This window comes from Zophobas morio, unplaced genomic scaffold (genome assembly GCF_036711695.1).
Source record: "Zophobas morio isolate AGI-343-1 ecotype UQ-CSIRO unplaced genomic scaffold, CSIRO_AGI_Zmor_V1 ptg000004l, whole genome shotgun sequence".
Lineage (NCBI taxonomy): Eukaryota > Metazoa > Arthropoda > Insecta > Coleoptera > Tenebrionidae > Zophobas > Zophobas morio.
The window spans coordinates 4286131-4303115 of record NW_026972109.1 but is presented as its reverse complement, the minus strand read 5'-3'; the positions used below and the strand labels follow the sequence as shown (position 1 = coordinate 4303115).

The window sequence follows — 16985 nt, the reverse complement described above, 5'->3', positions numbered from 1 at the left end:
GGCGGGGCTCATAGCTGCGAAAGTAAAACTGATTTTAGCAAGTACTAGCTCCGCCCACCCCTCCCCCTTATTTCCTTAGAGATATCTCATTTGCCAAAATCAGTTTTATCCTAGCAGATACTAGCCCCGCCCACCCACCCTTTCTTTTCTTAGAAGGTATCTCATTTGCCAAAATCAGATTTATATTAGCAGGTACTAGCCCCGCCCACCCGCCCTCTCTCTTTTAAGTGATCGCAGACATTCATTTAAAATGGAAAATCTAGAAAAAATGTTAATAATAATATTTTTCAAGAGAGTAACTAGTTAGTCAATAAAATACGTAGTTCATAAAATAATAAGAATAAAAGAATACACCGACATTGTTACATAGTTTTAATTTATAAATGTATAGTTTAAGTCCAAATATATATTAACTAAGTTAAAAGTGTTGTAAGAACTGATAAAAATAAAATATTAATATGTAAAAAAACAAAGTAATTTTTCTTGCATATTTTAGCATTTTTTTGCATATAATGCCAAATTTCTCTGCATATATATGCGCATATTTACATGTTTTTTATATAATCCCGAGCTTTAATAATATTACAGTGTCTAATTATTCTCGAAGTTCGTTTTGAATTCATGAAAATAAACTTGGTTTATCAAAAATAGAACATAAAGGTTAACCAAACAATAACACAGATTCTTTATCAAATAACAGCTCTAGGCTTCAGTATAAAACTTGAATGGAAACTGAATTTCGCCCCGTTTGGATTATCTTTTGTATAATTTAAAATTTTGTTTAGTTTACGCACACATTGCTGGCCCACCCCTTTCCCCTACTCACTACATTACAGACTAGAACCAGCATGAATGTTAAACACACTATCATTCTTTTCGAACTTGTTGTTTGAAAAACTGTATTTTGAGCTTCACAAGCAAAAACAACGACTCAAAACCTTCTCCTTCCTCCTTCGGTGCTTAACCCAGCCCCCGTTATTGTCGTCGCATGTGGCCCTTGCCCGTAACTCAATTTCGCCTAATTTAAATTCGCATAAACAATCTATCCTTCGCGGGTCGCTTTTAAAATATGAACGTACCCTCGTAGTACAACTAGATGCAAATTGCACAGTTCTCCCCGTAGACCAGAATGAAAAATGCGATACGATGTCATTCACGCTTTCCCCTTCGCTCTACTCATTATGAATGTATCAACATCACGTGAGGCCTCGTACACACGATAGTAATTAAAGTAAAACGTAAACCGTAACTCAGTCGATAACGACGACCGATCGCCGCGCTACGTAATAATAACACGTTGAGCGTTTCTTCCGCGGCGCGATCGCCTGGAAAAACGGATGACGTTCGGAGATAAGGAAGGAAACTGTTTCTCAAACAATCACAGAAACAATTTCCAAAACGTCGGGAGACGTTTAATCCAATCTCATTGCTAATTTAACATCCTAGACGGCGTGCCAGAAATCGCCTCGTTCTAAACGATCTTTTTTTATGTTTTTTGTCCGTTTACACGTTCGTGTCGAGGCAGGGCCGGCGCTAGAGATTTTGCCGCCCCGTGCAATTTTTTTTTGCCGCCCCCTCAATAAAGTTAACAATATAAACTACCTACTACATAATTAATTTTGCTACCTTCAACCAAAATTTATTAAATCACCTAACTTTTGTTTCATCCAATTTATTTGTGTTTCTTAGCTTTTGGTTAAATATCCTCGTGTAAATTCAACAACAAATAAATTCGTGGTAGGTGGTAGGTATGTATATACAGTTAATTGATCATTAGATAGATATGTACATCTATTTACACGGGGAAAACTTGTTTATTTAAAACATTACACAAACACTTAAAATTGAACTGAGAAAGGTCTCACCTTGATTGCCGAGAAGACTTGCACAAGTTCTTTATAGTCCAAATTTTGGGCTAGTTCATGTTCAATTGAAATTGAGACATTCTTCAAGAGAACCACTTTGTTTTTTTAACTCAGTTTCTCAAGCAAGTTTTCTTTTACGGTACACAGCATCCGAAAGACGATACCGTTTCAAGCGATTTCGAAAAATACGAAGCAAAGACATAACATGTCCTAAAGTCGATACAAAACTGAGCTTTAATTGAAACTTTTCTTCAAGAATCGAATCATCTTACAAAAATAAATAAATTTAAGTGCTTTGAAACAAGTTTATTAACCATATACAAAATCGGTTGTTTAGGAGAGCGTCACGCTTAATTCTTTTAAGTATCGCTCTGGCGACTGAAATATGAGTCTATTTTAGTGGAGGAATGATACGGTTGAAATTTTTCCCACATAAGCATTATAATTGTTTTTCTTGTTTGAGTTTGATTGCAGTTATTTTAAAAATAAGTTTTTATTATCGAATTTCGCCGCCCTTCAAAAATTCGCCGCCCCGTGCAAATGCACGTGTTGCACCGTCGGTAGCGCCGGCCCTGTGTCGAGGCGATTTAATGATATGATGACATACTTTTTAAGGGTTCACTGGAACGCTGCGCCGCTAAATTTCAATACCATTGCCATGGGGTCATTTATTTATAGCTACAGTCGACGTAAATGGATTCTAGTGGTAGAGGCTGCTACGTTTCGTTCGAATTTTCGGAAGGGGATAAGACTTGAAGGGGCTCGTTTTCAGATTTTTTCTGCGAGGAAATGACGTGATTACCGTTAGCAAAAATACGTGTTGTTTTTGTTCAGGCTGAAAAGACTTGTTTTCTGAATCGACCGCTTCAATAATGATCGATGTCACGCGAGAACAGGGCGACGAATTTAACTGGACGATTGCCATAGGTAATTTTTTTCTGTTGATAACCTCAGCAACAAGAGAAAGCAAAAGAGCAAGAATGCAAGAAAACAAGTGTGCAAGAAGACCGCAAGAGAGCGAAAGAACAGCAATATTGTTGCTGTATAGCGGAAATGTAATAGAACAAGAGCGTAGCAAGAGATCAAAAAAAGCAAGACGACATTAAAGCAGGGAGAGACGAAGCGAAAAGGAAAAACCAAAGAATAAGAAAACAACAAGGCAGTAGCGAGAGAATACATAGAGCAAGAAGCATAAGATCAACAAGAAAGCAATAGAGCAAGAGAGTAATAGAATAACAGAGCAAGACAATAGCAAAAGAGCAGTAAGAGAGCAAAAGAACAAGGGTACGGAAGAGCAACTAATAGACAACAATAGAGCACAAGAAAGTAAAGGAACAGTAAGAGAATCGGAGAACAAGAGAGCAAGACAACAGAAAAAGTCAAGCAAAAGAACAAGAGTAAGAAAATAAAAGAGCAACAAACATAAAGAGGACAAAATAACAGCAAGAGAGCAAAGGAGCAAGATATAGTAGAGTAGAACAGTTAAGTCAGGTCAGGTCAAGTCAAGTCAGGTCAGGTCAAGTCAGGTCAAGTCAGGTCAGGTCAAGTCAGGTAAAGTCAAGTCAGGCCAGGTTAGGCCAAGGCAGGTCAGGTCAGAACAAAAGAGCAGCAAGAAAACAAGGGAGCAACAAAAGAGTAGAATAACAAGAGAGCAAGACTACAACAAGATAGTAAGAAAACAAGAGAATACCAAGAGAAGAGCAAGAGAATGAGATAGTAGCAAAAGAGCAAGAGAACAATTGAATAAGGGAACCAGAGAGTAGCAAAAGACAAACAAAAGAGCAGCAAAGGAAAAAGAGGACAAGAGAATGGTAAAAGAACAAAAGAAGAAGAGTAAGTGAAGCAGGAAGAAAACAATAGAGCAGGAGAGCAAGAAAAGACAAGAAAGCAAGTGAGCAGCAAAAGAGTAGAAGAACAAGAGAGCAGAACTAAGAAAGAAAGACAACAAAAGAATACCAAGAGAAAAGCAGGAGAATGAGATAGTAGCAAAACAGCAGCAAAAGAGCAAGAGGTAGTAAAGCAGGAAGAGAATAATAGAGTAGGAGAGCAATAAAACAAAAGAATACCAAGAGAGCAGCAAGACACCAAGAGAATAGCAAAAGACAAGCAAAAGAGCAGCAAAGGAGCAAGAGAACAAGAAAACTGCAAAATACCGAAAGAGCAAGAGACAGTGGAGCAGGATGAGAACAAGAGGGCAGGAGAGCGAATGGCGAACGAAAGGGCAGTAAAAGAGCAAAAGACAGTGAAGCCGGAAGAGAATAATAGAGCAGGAGAGCAAGAAAACAAAAAAATAGCAAGAGAACAGCAAGACGACAAGAGAGTAGCAAAATACAAGCAAAAGAGCAAGAAAATAAGAGAACGGTAAAAGAGTAAAAAAGCAAGAGACAATGGAGCAGGAAGAGAACATTAGAGCAGGGGAGCAAGAAAACAAGAGTGCAACAAGAAAACAAGAGAGTAGCAAAAGACAAGCAAAAGAGCAGCAAAGGAACAAGAGAACAAGAGAACGGTAAAAGAGCAAAAAAGTAAGAGTCAGTGGAGCAGGAAGGAAACAATAAAGCAGGAGAGCAAGAAAACAAGAGAGCTAGACTACAGCAAAAGAGTAAGAGAACACAAGAATACCAAAAGAAGGGCAAGAGAATGAGATAGTAGCAAAAGAGCAAGAGAACAATAGAATAAGAAAACAAGAAGGTAGTAAAGACAAGCATAACAGCAGCAAAAGAACAACAGACAGTGAAGTAAGAAGAAAATAATAGAGCAAGGGAGCAAGAAAACAAGAGAACAGCAAGAAAGCAAGAGAGTAGAAGAACAATAGAGCAGAACTACAGAAAAAAGTAAGATAACAAGAGAATACCAAGAGAAGACAAAGAGAATGAGATAGTAGCAAAAGAGCAAGAGACAGTGAAGTAGGAAAAGAATGATACGTCAGGAGAGCAAGAAAACAGAAGAATAGCAAGGCAACAAGAGAGTAGCAAAAGACAAGCAAAAGAGCAAGAGAACAAGAAAACGGCAGAGCACCAAGAGAACAGTGGAGCAGGAAGAGAACAAGAAGGCAGGAGAGCAAAAAAACATGAGAGCAGCAAGAAATCAAGGGAGCAGCAAGAACACAAGAGAGCGGCAAGTGTGTAATAGAATAAGAATGCAAGAAAACGGTAGAGCAGAAAGAAATAGAACAGCAAGAGAGTAGGAGAACAAGAAAACAAGAGTATAGCAAGGGAGTAAGAGAACAAGAATATACCAAAAGGAGAGCTAGAAAACGAAAGAGTAACAAGAGGATAAGAGACAAGCAAGAGAGCAAGACAGCAGCAAGAGAGTAAGAAACCAAAAGAGCAATAAACAACAGGATAAGGGAATAGCAGCAAAAGGCAAGAGACTAACAAGTGAACAGGAGAGTAAGAAAACAAGAGTCCAAAAAATAGCAGAATAGTAAGAGAACAACAGAGCAGAAAGTAAAAGAGTAGCCAGAGAGCGACAAAAAGAGAGAGACAGAGCGAGGGAAAATCAAAGAATCAGACATATAGTCAGAACTCCAGAGATATAGAGGCGCAGAGTACCAGGGAGACAGAAAGTCAGAGCGCCAAACAACCGGACTCAGAGAAAGACAGATCTCTAGAGAGCCATTGATCTCTAGAGAGCCATTGATCTCTAGAGTGGGCGGGGCTAGTACCTTAAATTAAGACTGATTTTAGCAAATGAGGTACCTCTAAGAAAATAGAGGGCGGGTGGGCGGGGCAAGTACCTGCTAAGATAAGAGTGATTTTTGATAAACGTCTTAGAAACTGCGGTAAAATGTTAACACATCTTTAGAGATTACAGAAGATTTGCTAAAATTATTCATTTATCCCTTTTGGAAAGTCGATTACGTCATCAGAACTACAGATAGATATAGAGGGTCAAATAACCGGACTCAGAGAAATCCAGATCCCTAGAGAGCCATTGGTCTGTAGAGCCAGAGCATCAGAGAGTCAAAGAGTCAGAAATCCAGGGGGCCATCCAGTCAGACAACTAGAGTGCTAGAAAACCAGGAAGCCAGAGAATCAGAATGGCAAAAACACATAGAGAATGCCAGAAATGTAGAGCGCTTGAAAACCACAGATCCAGAGCATCAGAAAGTCGATGAATCAAAAAACCAGACAATCATACAACAGGGAGCCAGAGAACCCGAGCGCCAGAGAGCTAAAGAGCCAGAGTGCTACAGAACCAAAGCGAACTGTGTAACACCAAATTGCCAGAGCGCTGAAAACCATAGTGCCAGAAACTCAGCGCCAGAGAACCATATAGCCAGAACTCCAGAGAAACCCAGAGAACCAGAGCGCCACACAGTCAGATCTAGATGCCACAGAATCAGAGAATCGGGAATCCAGAGGGCCATATGTATGGTCCTCTGGGTTATTAGTTAAAGGACCAGAGCGCTAGAAAACCAGGAAGTCAGAGAGCCAGAGTGCCAGAAACCCAAAGCGCTACAGAGCCATAGATCTGTACTGTGTGTACTCTATATCTATACACTTTTTGCTATTTAAGACAGAGAACAAGCGAATGAGAAAAGGAAAAAATCTTTTTTTTTTCATTAGTGATATACACGAGATTTATAAACGATCCAAGTAGGCACTGATTTGTTCCGCCTCTTTTAAACTGTGGTAACGAAAGAACAATTGTCAAAATTGTTCTAAAACTTAAAAATCGCTACCATTACTAAGAAGTGGCAAATCTGCAGCATTTGTAAATTTCACAGCTCCCTATATAATTAATATGAGAAGATATGTTCCCGTTTTGCTCGATTATTTGAAAAAGTATTTCCCATATCCATCGAAATCTTTGAAGAAAATGTGCTTTTTCATAAGGAATCAGTGAATTATGTAACGGAGTTAATATATAAAATTAAAATCCTGTATTGCGGTTTAATATTAGATTTCCGGAAACATTCTACTGCGACCTGGAGATTAAAAATATAATAATGTTTCATAAAATCGTATCTTTGTCATTAATGCCACTATTTTTATTATCATTACAACCAGAAATTTTTGCGGCATTTAATGAATGTTCGCAACGGAATATATTAACTTTATTTCTTCTACAGTTTCCAATTACATCGCCGCATCCGAGTAAGCTATCCAAATCCTTACAATATCGTATATACAAGAGATAGGTATGCAGCTAAATTAAATCTTTTCTGGTAAATACATGCAAGTGCTTTACGTGCAAATAACTCCACCCCTTTTCACTAATGCTGAGTATTCGAATAATTAAATTCTTGGATTACAAATGAAAGAATACATTTCCAAATTATTTTCGAACATATTTTTGTAGCTTTCCACTCGAATTTAAAAAGAAATTTCGAGAAATGATGAAATTTAATTAAACTGTTGTTCCGAGGTCACAACGATAAAACGGTAGCAGAAGTAAGTCAATTTTCCATTTTTTAGGGGAGGTAATAAACAAGAATGTGAACGAACCCTCTAAGGGAAAAGTTGTAATGAAAGCCCGTTGAATCCTGGTTAGAAAGAATATTAAAATCTTACAATCAGTTTACAAATTTTGTCCAGGGGATAAGCTCTTGAGAGTTGGTCACCATTCGTAAAGTTTTCTTTTACATTTGTCCCCAAAAATAATAATAAAATTTTGAAGTGAATTGTGTGAAACTTTTCTCCTTGCCTGTGCCACCACCTACGCATAAAAATCCGAAGAGTTATTTATTTACACAGTTTCCTCGCCTCTACGTAGTACTTTTTAATGTAGTCAACTTTGTATATGTACAATGTAACACTAAAAATGGTATTACTGTGCTCGCAGAATTTCGGGCAAATTGAACAGTTTATAGCGATGACGTCATTCGCTTTCCGTAGGGAATACAAACACGTTTTATTAATATTCAAGATTACGTCTGGCAACCGGCATATTATATAATATTATCATATTCTTCATAAATAAGACACTTAAGTAAGTACGTGTATGATCTACATGATTCATCTTATTTAACGAACATACAATATTACATAACACTCACCTTCCTGCGACCACAGCAGAGCATATTGCGCGTGCGCGAACGACCGGATGTGATCTTCGAGCGCGCCAATTTCCGCCACTGCATACCAGATTAGCTCTGGGATGTCGTCCTGAAAAATAACAACCATATCCATTATTATACAAAGGACGCATGCCGGCCGCTGTACAATCACAATGATTGATGATGGCCGCGAATTCCAGATTAAAGCCATTTTTTAAAAACACCTGTTTGATATAGCTCGACGCAATCAATTCAAATTTCATTTCGGCTATCACGCTGCATTATTATACGGTATTGATCTGTGTATGTACGCACCATTGGGAAGTTTCATTTCTTTTTTGGAGGCGTTCGTGCATTGAGATGCGGCCAATTTGCTCCGCGTAAAACGTCATCAAAAGGACTTTACACGTATGTCGACGCGCTTTGAGGAGGAGCTCCGCTGCTCTGAAATATGTTTAGGGGAATGTCAAATTTTTCAGACGAGGGGTGCGATAGCTGACAAGAATTGATGCGTTTGTGTAGTTTGACTATTAGGTTTTAGGTCTGCATTTTCGTATGCTATGAGCGTGCGTAAATGGTTCTTTTCAAATCTACTAAATAAACTATTCAGCTAAGTTGTTTACAATTCTATCTATAGTGAGTCATAGTTACTCCCCGTCGTTACTGTACGGCCAGGAGTAACTATGATTAGCTACTGGCGCATGCGCTACGCTGTGTAATACTTCTTTTAGCCATCAATCGAAAAATAAAAGAGTACCAAAAGCATGAAAAACCGGTTGGGAGTAACTATGACTCACTTACGGCACTTATTTCAAATCAAATTTTAAACAAATAACAAGAGTCGACTGAATGTCGCTTTAACGAGAAATTATCGTTTTATTCCGGCCGTCTGTAAGGATTTTTAATTATCTTTCTTTTGATGTCGTCGGGATTAAACGACAATTTAACATTATTTTGATGATTTCCCTTGTGACGCCCCGACAAAAAAGGTTCGCACAGGCGTGTGTCCTTTTCAGTAATTTCTTTGAACATAAATTTCCTTTGTTGAATTTTTGATAGTGCAGCAGGTCATGATTAAAATTTGCAATTATCTGTCCAATTTGGTCTCGAATTAGATTCTCGTAGCTGTGAAACCGTGTACATTTTCACAATTCGGGATTCTAAGTTCGCGATCGATGGCGTGACTAACTGCCATGCTTGTCCATTAGCTGGAAATTGCAAGCGAAACGCATTATTATAGTTTTAAAAATCATTTTATCCGACGAATAAGGACATTATAACGGTGGATGGAATTGGTTGTGGCTGATAAAATCGCAAAAAATTACAACACAGAAACGATTTAAATCAATTTTTGGGTGTTGCGGGTGTGCGTAAGAACACTGGAAAAAATGTAATAATAGTTGACGTTAACGAATGTGTTTATAATGAAAAAATAACACAACAAACGTTGCAACAAATGAAATATCGTATCACGTGACGTGCCGTCCATTAAATACAATTTAAATATCTTAATTGGTTTAAATTTCATTAACTTTATCGGCCTATGTCCGTGCAAGATTAATAAAATGGGTTTCGGTGGGGCGACTAATAATAAACTTATGAACGGAAAACGGAACCATTTTGACATTTGAAATATGAATGATGAAGTTCCGTTTTTGTTTAGTAAACGGCCAGTGTGAACTCTCAATAATTAAAACAGTAAAGTTAGGTATCCTAATTTTAGATTTAAATTAAACTTGCATCATTAATCAATTTGGGGCTTAATTATGCATCAAGTTAAAAGTCGTATTACTACGGGCGTAAAAAATTATTAAAAAGGGTGAATAAAGTCTATAGCCGGAATAATGCGGCCTAAAATTAATATCGATCGCGCATAATGATACGATACCTTTCTTTAAATCGTATTTTTTCAACTATAATGGTGTCTGCAGTCGTGTAAACATACCCAAATGAAAAGCTTTTAGGATAATAGCACACATCCATTTCAGGCAACACAAAGTGTCAGGTATTATCGTCATTCTAACGATTTATAAACACCATATTGTAGATTTTTCCTGCTTTGGTTTGAAACGTAAATAAGTTATCATTCGTCCTAATTGAAGAGAAAAACAAGCGCGCCCAGATCCTCCACACGGATTTTTCCGACTTTATTTGGTCCGCTCGGGATAAATTGGAATAAGGGAAAAAGTTCGTTTCCTATTACAAATAAAAGCACCTATACGATATTTCCATGGAAATGTGATCATAGACGTTCTTTGATCTTTAATAATTGACCCGAACCTCGAAACGAGAAATAACAAGAAACGAAATCGAAAACGATGCCAAGCTTTACACTTATAAATCGTAATTGTAGGGTGCAAAACGGTGGGTGTTGACGTTATTGACTCTGGCATTTTTACTGAAATAGCCGGCCAGTGACCAACGACATTTCTACAAACGCGTAGGATGATTTATTTGATTTTTATGGAAGAATTAAAGCTGTGCTTTTACGCGAAAAAATACCCCACTCGATTCTGTGACGAACGAAAAAAGCAGGTAGATGAGTCCTTTAAAACGGATAAAAGAGGGATGTAATAAGATAAAAAGCCTTTATAAAGAGTTTTCTTTAAATTTCAATGAATGCTGGTTTTTCGGGAGAATTGTGCACCGGATGAATAGTAAGAAATGAGGATTTTACTTATACTTACTAATTTGTACAAACAAAATTTCGTTCCGGGTTTAATGATTTACTTCGCAAAAAGGAGACAAATTAACGCACAAGAGTCATAGTTACTCCTGGCCGTATGTCGTACGGCTAGGAGTAACTATGACTCGATTATGGCAAATGCGCTATGATGGGGCCACTCAAGAAAAACCAACGATCTAATTGGTAGTGCCAACAAGGACAAATGGGAGTAACTATGACTCTCTTATGGCAGATTGTTCTAAGAAAAATTGTTCACTATCGTTATCCAGCGCTTAATTAACACAGGTGTGTAAATAATTTTGGTGCTTCGAAAATAATAATCCATGTTTTGGTTCAAACTACGAACAAATTTATAATAGCTTCAACGGAATAATAAACAATGCATAAATAACGTCAACAATGAACATAAATTACAAAACTTTATGTTGATGCTGAAGTGCGCATAATATCAAAATGAGATTACCGATTCTGAATACAGATGAGAGGATGTACAGGGTGTCTTATCAATTACGCCGAAAGAGTACATGTGGAGTTTATTTAGGGTTAATGAAGTCGACTCTTTAATGGACGTTTTGTTAAAGAAGCTATCAAATTACCTCAGTGGATTTAAGTTTAAACAGCAACTTGAGCAAACATTAAAAACTGGGTATTTGGCACCTCCTCGCTCTGTTACCTCGTTCCATCAAAGCGAAACCGCTTATTTAACTTGCCTAACATCAAGTAACAAGTTACCAACTCTCTATCTTAAAAAGTTTTGTTTAAACTTTAAGCCCAAGTTATGTTGTTCTGTTCAGTGCAAATATTGAATGGGTAATGTGTAAAGGGTGTTCGAGTCGAACTTTGTTATTTACAACAAACTTTTCTCCAAGGATTGTTGTGTGAGTTGGCGTTGTTAAAGAAACACCGTTTTTGTTTAGCACAGATTCAATTTAAATTTAAAACGACGCAAAAAATGCGATTTATTTCGTTCGGATAATTTATTCACGATGGTGATACCAATGAAAACAAAAAATGCGGCGAAGATACAATTCAATTTTAATAATAAATCAGTTTTGTCTTGGATAACAAAGGGAACTGGGAACTAACTTCATCAGGAAACGGGAAATAAAAGCAAGAATAATATTCGTTTTAGAGTTTTCGAGTTTTTATGCGAGTCGTTCAAACTGTAACCCCTTAAATTGGGGCAAAAAGCAATTACTTAAAAATGTTAATAAAATATGTGTTCACTCGAAAACGCTGCATCATTTTACAAAGTTAGGCGAATTACAGGTACGTTGAGCGAAGCTTCAAACTCAGCCAGAAACGACTAAAAATACCTTTCATTTCAAAGCTTTATAAGAAATTAATTCCATTAATTCCACCACTAAGCGCAGAGCTGTCGTTTTATTTTCATTTCAGGTTTCATATTGTGTACGGCCGTAATAATTTCTACATGTTCATTGTGGAAACTAATTACTGTAATAATAATGAAGCTGCAAGCCTGCGAGGATCTTGCATGTAACCTCGCGGAATTATGGCCCAAATCTAATACCATTATTAAGGAAATTCAACACAATTTGTTAATTGTAAATTATTGTTTCTATTCAGCGGGAAAACACGGCTTTGGGGCGAACTGCGACCTTAATTTACGGACGGATTAAACTTCGCCTCAAAAATTTATTTAACAAAATTATTAATAACCACGTAATGACTTTAATCGGGGATTATTTGCTAAGGAAACAATAACTTCGGTAATGTTTCCTGTACACAAGTCTCGATTAAAATTAATGGAAGTTGACCGACGTGGTATTTAGCATCGATTGACGAAAAAATCAAATTGATAAACACCGCGACCGTTAGAAGCTTTATCACCCACTGAGCGAAAAAACCGTCGCTATTGAACGCTTTTCCAAGATCTGTGTCGCCGGTTTTCGATTTTGACGTTTCATTTGAATGTTGAAGGAACCGTGCCAAGACTTATGAAAAGTCGATAATCTGAAGATTCCTGTTTTTAAAAATAAATGTCTGCGTTCTGTTCTAAATTCCAGCGAACAAAGTCGGCGAAATATGCGTACAAACCCCCTGTAAATTATATGAAAGTAGAATATCTTGAAAGTAAAGTAACAAGAGAATGACGTTTTAAATGACAACCTTTTTTTAGGATGTCGTAAAATACCTTTAACCCACCATAAAATTCCAGCCGGTTCCTCCACTAAAATTTCATGTCAGCAACAACTTAAAGACATTGGCGCATCAGTTTTTATAAATTTTAAAGAAAAGTTATAAAAGCAATGATGTTAAAAGCGGCCGTCACAAAATTACGATGCCGCTAAAGATTTTCGGAATAAACCAAGCGGAGAGTAATAAGTTCTCATCAAGCTTAAAGATTCTCGTCAAAGGAATGCCTCTTATTTTTTCAATAAAATTCTCCCAGCTGACTTTTACCGTTTAAAGAAACTTTCACTCCCCAAAGGCTCCTTGTTTGCTTAATATTTTATCAATTCTCATCGTATTTGATTAAGCAATTTACGAGACACGCGCATTTGAGCGAAAGCAATGTTAGAATCACCGATGGGCCAAAAACCGATACATTACGACGTTTTCATATTTTATCCGCTTTATGGCCGGAAGTGGGTCACCAATTCTAAAAATACAAAATGCATTTTGGAAATTTTTTCAAAAATCGATAGGCGAAAATGCAGTTGTCGTCTTTGTGGTTTTACGACGAAATCAAATTGAAAGCTCTGATTTATGTAGTTGTCCATTTCTCATTTCGGGGTTTTATGGTCCGGAGTCGGACACTAAGCCTCGTGTCTGATATTTCGTATCGGAAATGTGTCACTGCTGGAGCTGGCAAAGCTCGATAAAAATGTTTTTAGATTAGGTACCAGCGGCAAGCTTTCGGAGGGGACGTTGCGGGTGCTACGTTCTAAGCAATTACCTGTATGAAAGCATGATCACCTATTTTCGAATTTCTTGTTTAAGACCTTCCTGTGCCTCGTGATGAGCAAAATGGATCGCATTTCGTCCGAGATGATTTATTCGCGTAGGACCGAACGGGCTTCAAGTGCTAGTGTTGGAGAACCTTAATCAATATTTCCACTCTGGGTCCTACTTTATCATCATCGAACAAAAATTCCGCACGATCCACGTCACTTCACTTCAACAAAACACAAAATCGAAAGCTCTGCATCGGCAAGTTCGCCACGGCAGCATTTTCTCTGTGCTGTGCTCGGAAAATAGCAGGAAAAATGTCGACGCGCGCTTGAAAACCGCAAAACAGCTTAAATTAACGTGAATTATCGACTCTTGCGATCTTGGACGGTTTAACGAAGCAAACTAACACTTATGACGATCTAATCAACTGCTAATTAGTTAATAATTAAGTGAAATGCGTTTAAAACGGCTTGATTTAAATTTAGAGCAGCCCCGACGGCTAGTATACTACGGCCCCCTCCCTACTCGAGCTTTGCCGAAAGCTCCCGGACGCGCGCGAAAGCTCCCGTTAAATTATCCTGATGCGCGATTTTACATCAGGATCGCCGAAAAAAACACGAGCCTGCGACCGGATTTCGACAGGGACGTCGTCGTGGGGTTATCTTCGGTTGGAGCAACGAGAGGAAGTTGATAAAATTATGAACGCCGACGACTTAACACGAGAATTATTATTTACAGGGGCGGGACAATCCTGCAACCTCAACATTGAATCGTTTTTATCACTGAAACTTTCACACTACAATTGGAGTTATTTTATTTACTGAAATTTTATTAAAGTAGAGTCGATCAAATAGTGAACATTGATTTTCTATCTATCGGAAGCCACCAATAAAGCGTTTAGGATTATGGCGATAATAAATTGATAGCTCGGTATGAAACTTTTGTGGGTAAAAAAAGAAATTATTATTCATTTTTGTTGCACAAAATGAAACTGTTTTAAGGATGTACTTTTTGGTTTTTATTTGTTCACAGAAATGTTTGAAAAAATTTATTTGGGACAATAGAGACGTCAGGTCAGGTCAGGTCAGGTCAAGTCAAGTCAAGTCAAGTCACGTCAGGTCAGGTCAGGTCAGGTCAGGTCAGAACTTCAGTGTTCACCATTTGGCAGACTCTGCTTTTACGCAGGAATTAATTTACTCCGAAAAAAAGTGCACAAAGTCCAAAATTTAAATCAAATTCACCGAAAATACATGAAAGTACATTGCAACAGCATTTTAAAATGGGCTTATCTGTCAACTTCAACACTTTCTCAACACCAGCCATCTTTGAAAGTTGAATAAAAATTTTTCATCAAACAATTAATTGTTAAGAAGTTGTCATACATTAGCATAATACCAGTCGAATTTCCCTTAGAGAAAAAATTCATATAAAATAAAAGTCGGAACTTCTAGAATGCAAAAAACATACTGAAAGAATTATTTTCTTACCGACAAACATTCTGTTATAATAGAGTCCGCCAAATACTGAACAATCAATGTTTTCAGATTCTGTACGAATCTTTCAGATTCCCTCAGATTCTCTCAAATTTTTCAGTTCTATTCAGATTATTTCAGATTCTTACAGATTCTTTCAGGTGCTTGCAGACTCTTCGATCTTCGTCCAGGATCGTTCAGATTTTTCTAGATTTTTCTAGATTCCTAGAGGTTCTTCGAGATAGTCTCAGACTCTCCACAGATACTCATAGGTTTCCTCAGATTCTCTTAGATTTCTTCAGATTTTCGCTCAGATTCTTTCCAAATCTCTTAGATTCTGTCCGAATCTCCCAATTTCTCTCATATTCTCTCAAATTCCTTCAAGTTCTCTCAGATTATTTCTGATTCTTTCAGATTCTCTCAGATTCGCTCAGGTTTTCTCAGATCCTCTCAGATTCCCCCAAATTTTCTCAGATTCTTTCAGATTCTTTCAAATTCTTTCAGATTCAGATTCTTTCAGATTTTTTCAAATTCTTCCAGATTCCCTCAGATTTTCTCAAATTCTTTCAGATTATCTAGATTCCTTCCGAATCGGTCAGAATCTCTGAGATTCTCTCAGATTGTCTCAGATTTTTTCAAACTCCTTCAGATTCTTTCAGATTCTCTCAGATTTGCTCAGTTTCTCTCAGAATCGATCAGTTTCGCCCAGATTTTCTCGGATTCCCTATATTCTCCCATATTCTCTCCGATTCTTTCAAACTTTTTCAGACTTTTTCTAAGACACCATAAGGAGCCCTCATGATTCATTCAATTTTTTCAGTTCTATTCAGGTTCTCTCGAATTCTTTCAGATTCTCTCAAATTCTTTCAGTTTCTCTCAGATTCTTTCATATTCTTTCAGAATCTATCAGAATCTTTCAGATTCTCTCAGATACTCCCAGAGTCTCTCAGATCCTCTCAAATTCTCTCAGATTCTATCAGATTCTTTCAAATTCTTTCAGATTCGCTCAGATTTTTTCAGATTCTTTCAGATTATCCAAATTCCTTCAGATTCTTTCAGATTCGCTCAGTTTCTCCCAGATTCTCCCGGATCCCCCATATTCTCCCAGATTCTCTCATGTTCTCTCAGATTCTTTCAAACTATTTCAGACTTTTTCTAAGATACCATAAGGAGTCCTCGTGAATCATTCAATTTTTTCAGTTCTATTCAGATTGTCTCAAATTCTTTCAGATTCTCTCAGATTCTTTCAGATTCTCTCAGATTATCTAGGTTCCTTCAGATTTTTTCCGAAACGGTCAGAATCTCTGAGATTCTCTCTCAGATTCTCTCAGTTCCCCTCAGATTGTTTCAGATTTCTTCAGATTCTTTTCGAATCTGTCAGATTCTTTCAGATTCTCTGAGATTCTCCCAGAGTCCCTCAGATTCTCTGAAATTCTCTGAGATTCTTTCAGATTTTTCCAGATTTTCTCAGATGCTCTCAGATTGTCTCAGAATCGCTCAATTTCTCCCAGATTATTCTTGATTTCCCCACATTCTCCCAGATTCTCTCAGATTCGTTCAGTTTCTCTCAGATTCTCTCAGATTCTCCCAGATTCTGTCAGGTTCTTTCAGATTCTTACAAATTCTTTCAGGTTCAGATTTTTTAAGATTTTTTCAGATTCTCTCAGATTCTCCCAAATTCCCTCAGGCTTTTGCAAATTCTTTCAGATTATCTAGATTCCTTCAGATTATTTCCGAATCTGTCAAAATCTCTCAGATTCTCTCAGATTCGCTCAGATTGTCTCAGATGTTTTCAGATTTCTTCCGATCCTTTCATCTTCTCTCAGATTCGCTCAGTTTCTCCCAAATTCGCTCAATTTCTCCCAGATTTTCCCAGATTCTCTCAGATTCTTTCAAACTTTTTCAGACTTTTTCTAAGACACCATGAGGAGCCCTCATAATTCATTCAATTTTTTCAGTTCTGTTCAGATTCTCTCAAATTCTTTCAGATTCTCTCAGATTCTCACAGATTCATTCAGATTATCTAGATTCCTTCAGATTATTTC

The 16985-nt window shown here is 37.4% G+C and overlaps 1 protein-coding gene across 3 annotated transcripts in view; it reads right to left on the bottom strand.

The window, feature by feature from the left end:
• LOC135138064 (rho GTPase-activating protein 100F) overlaps nucleotides 1-13943 on the bottom strand; it is a 75967-nt gene extending 62024 nt beyond the window's left edge. For all 3 annotated transcript variants that reach the window (XM_064067916.1, XM_064067923.1, XM_064067939.1), the window contains exons 1-2: nucleotides 13473-13943; nucleotides 7867-7975 (exon numbers count right to left, since the gene is read on the bottom strand). In XM_064067916.1, the coding sequence (XP_063923986.1) occupies nucleotides 7867-7950 (84 nt within the window). In that variant the 5' untranslated portion in view covers nucleotides 7951-7975; nucleotides 13473-13943. The remainder of the gene's footprint in view (nucleotides 1-7866; nucleotides 7976-13472) is intronic.
• Nucleotides 13944-16985: the final 3042 nt, after the last annotated feature.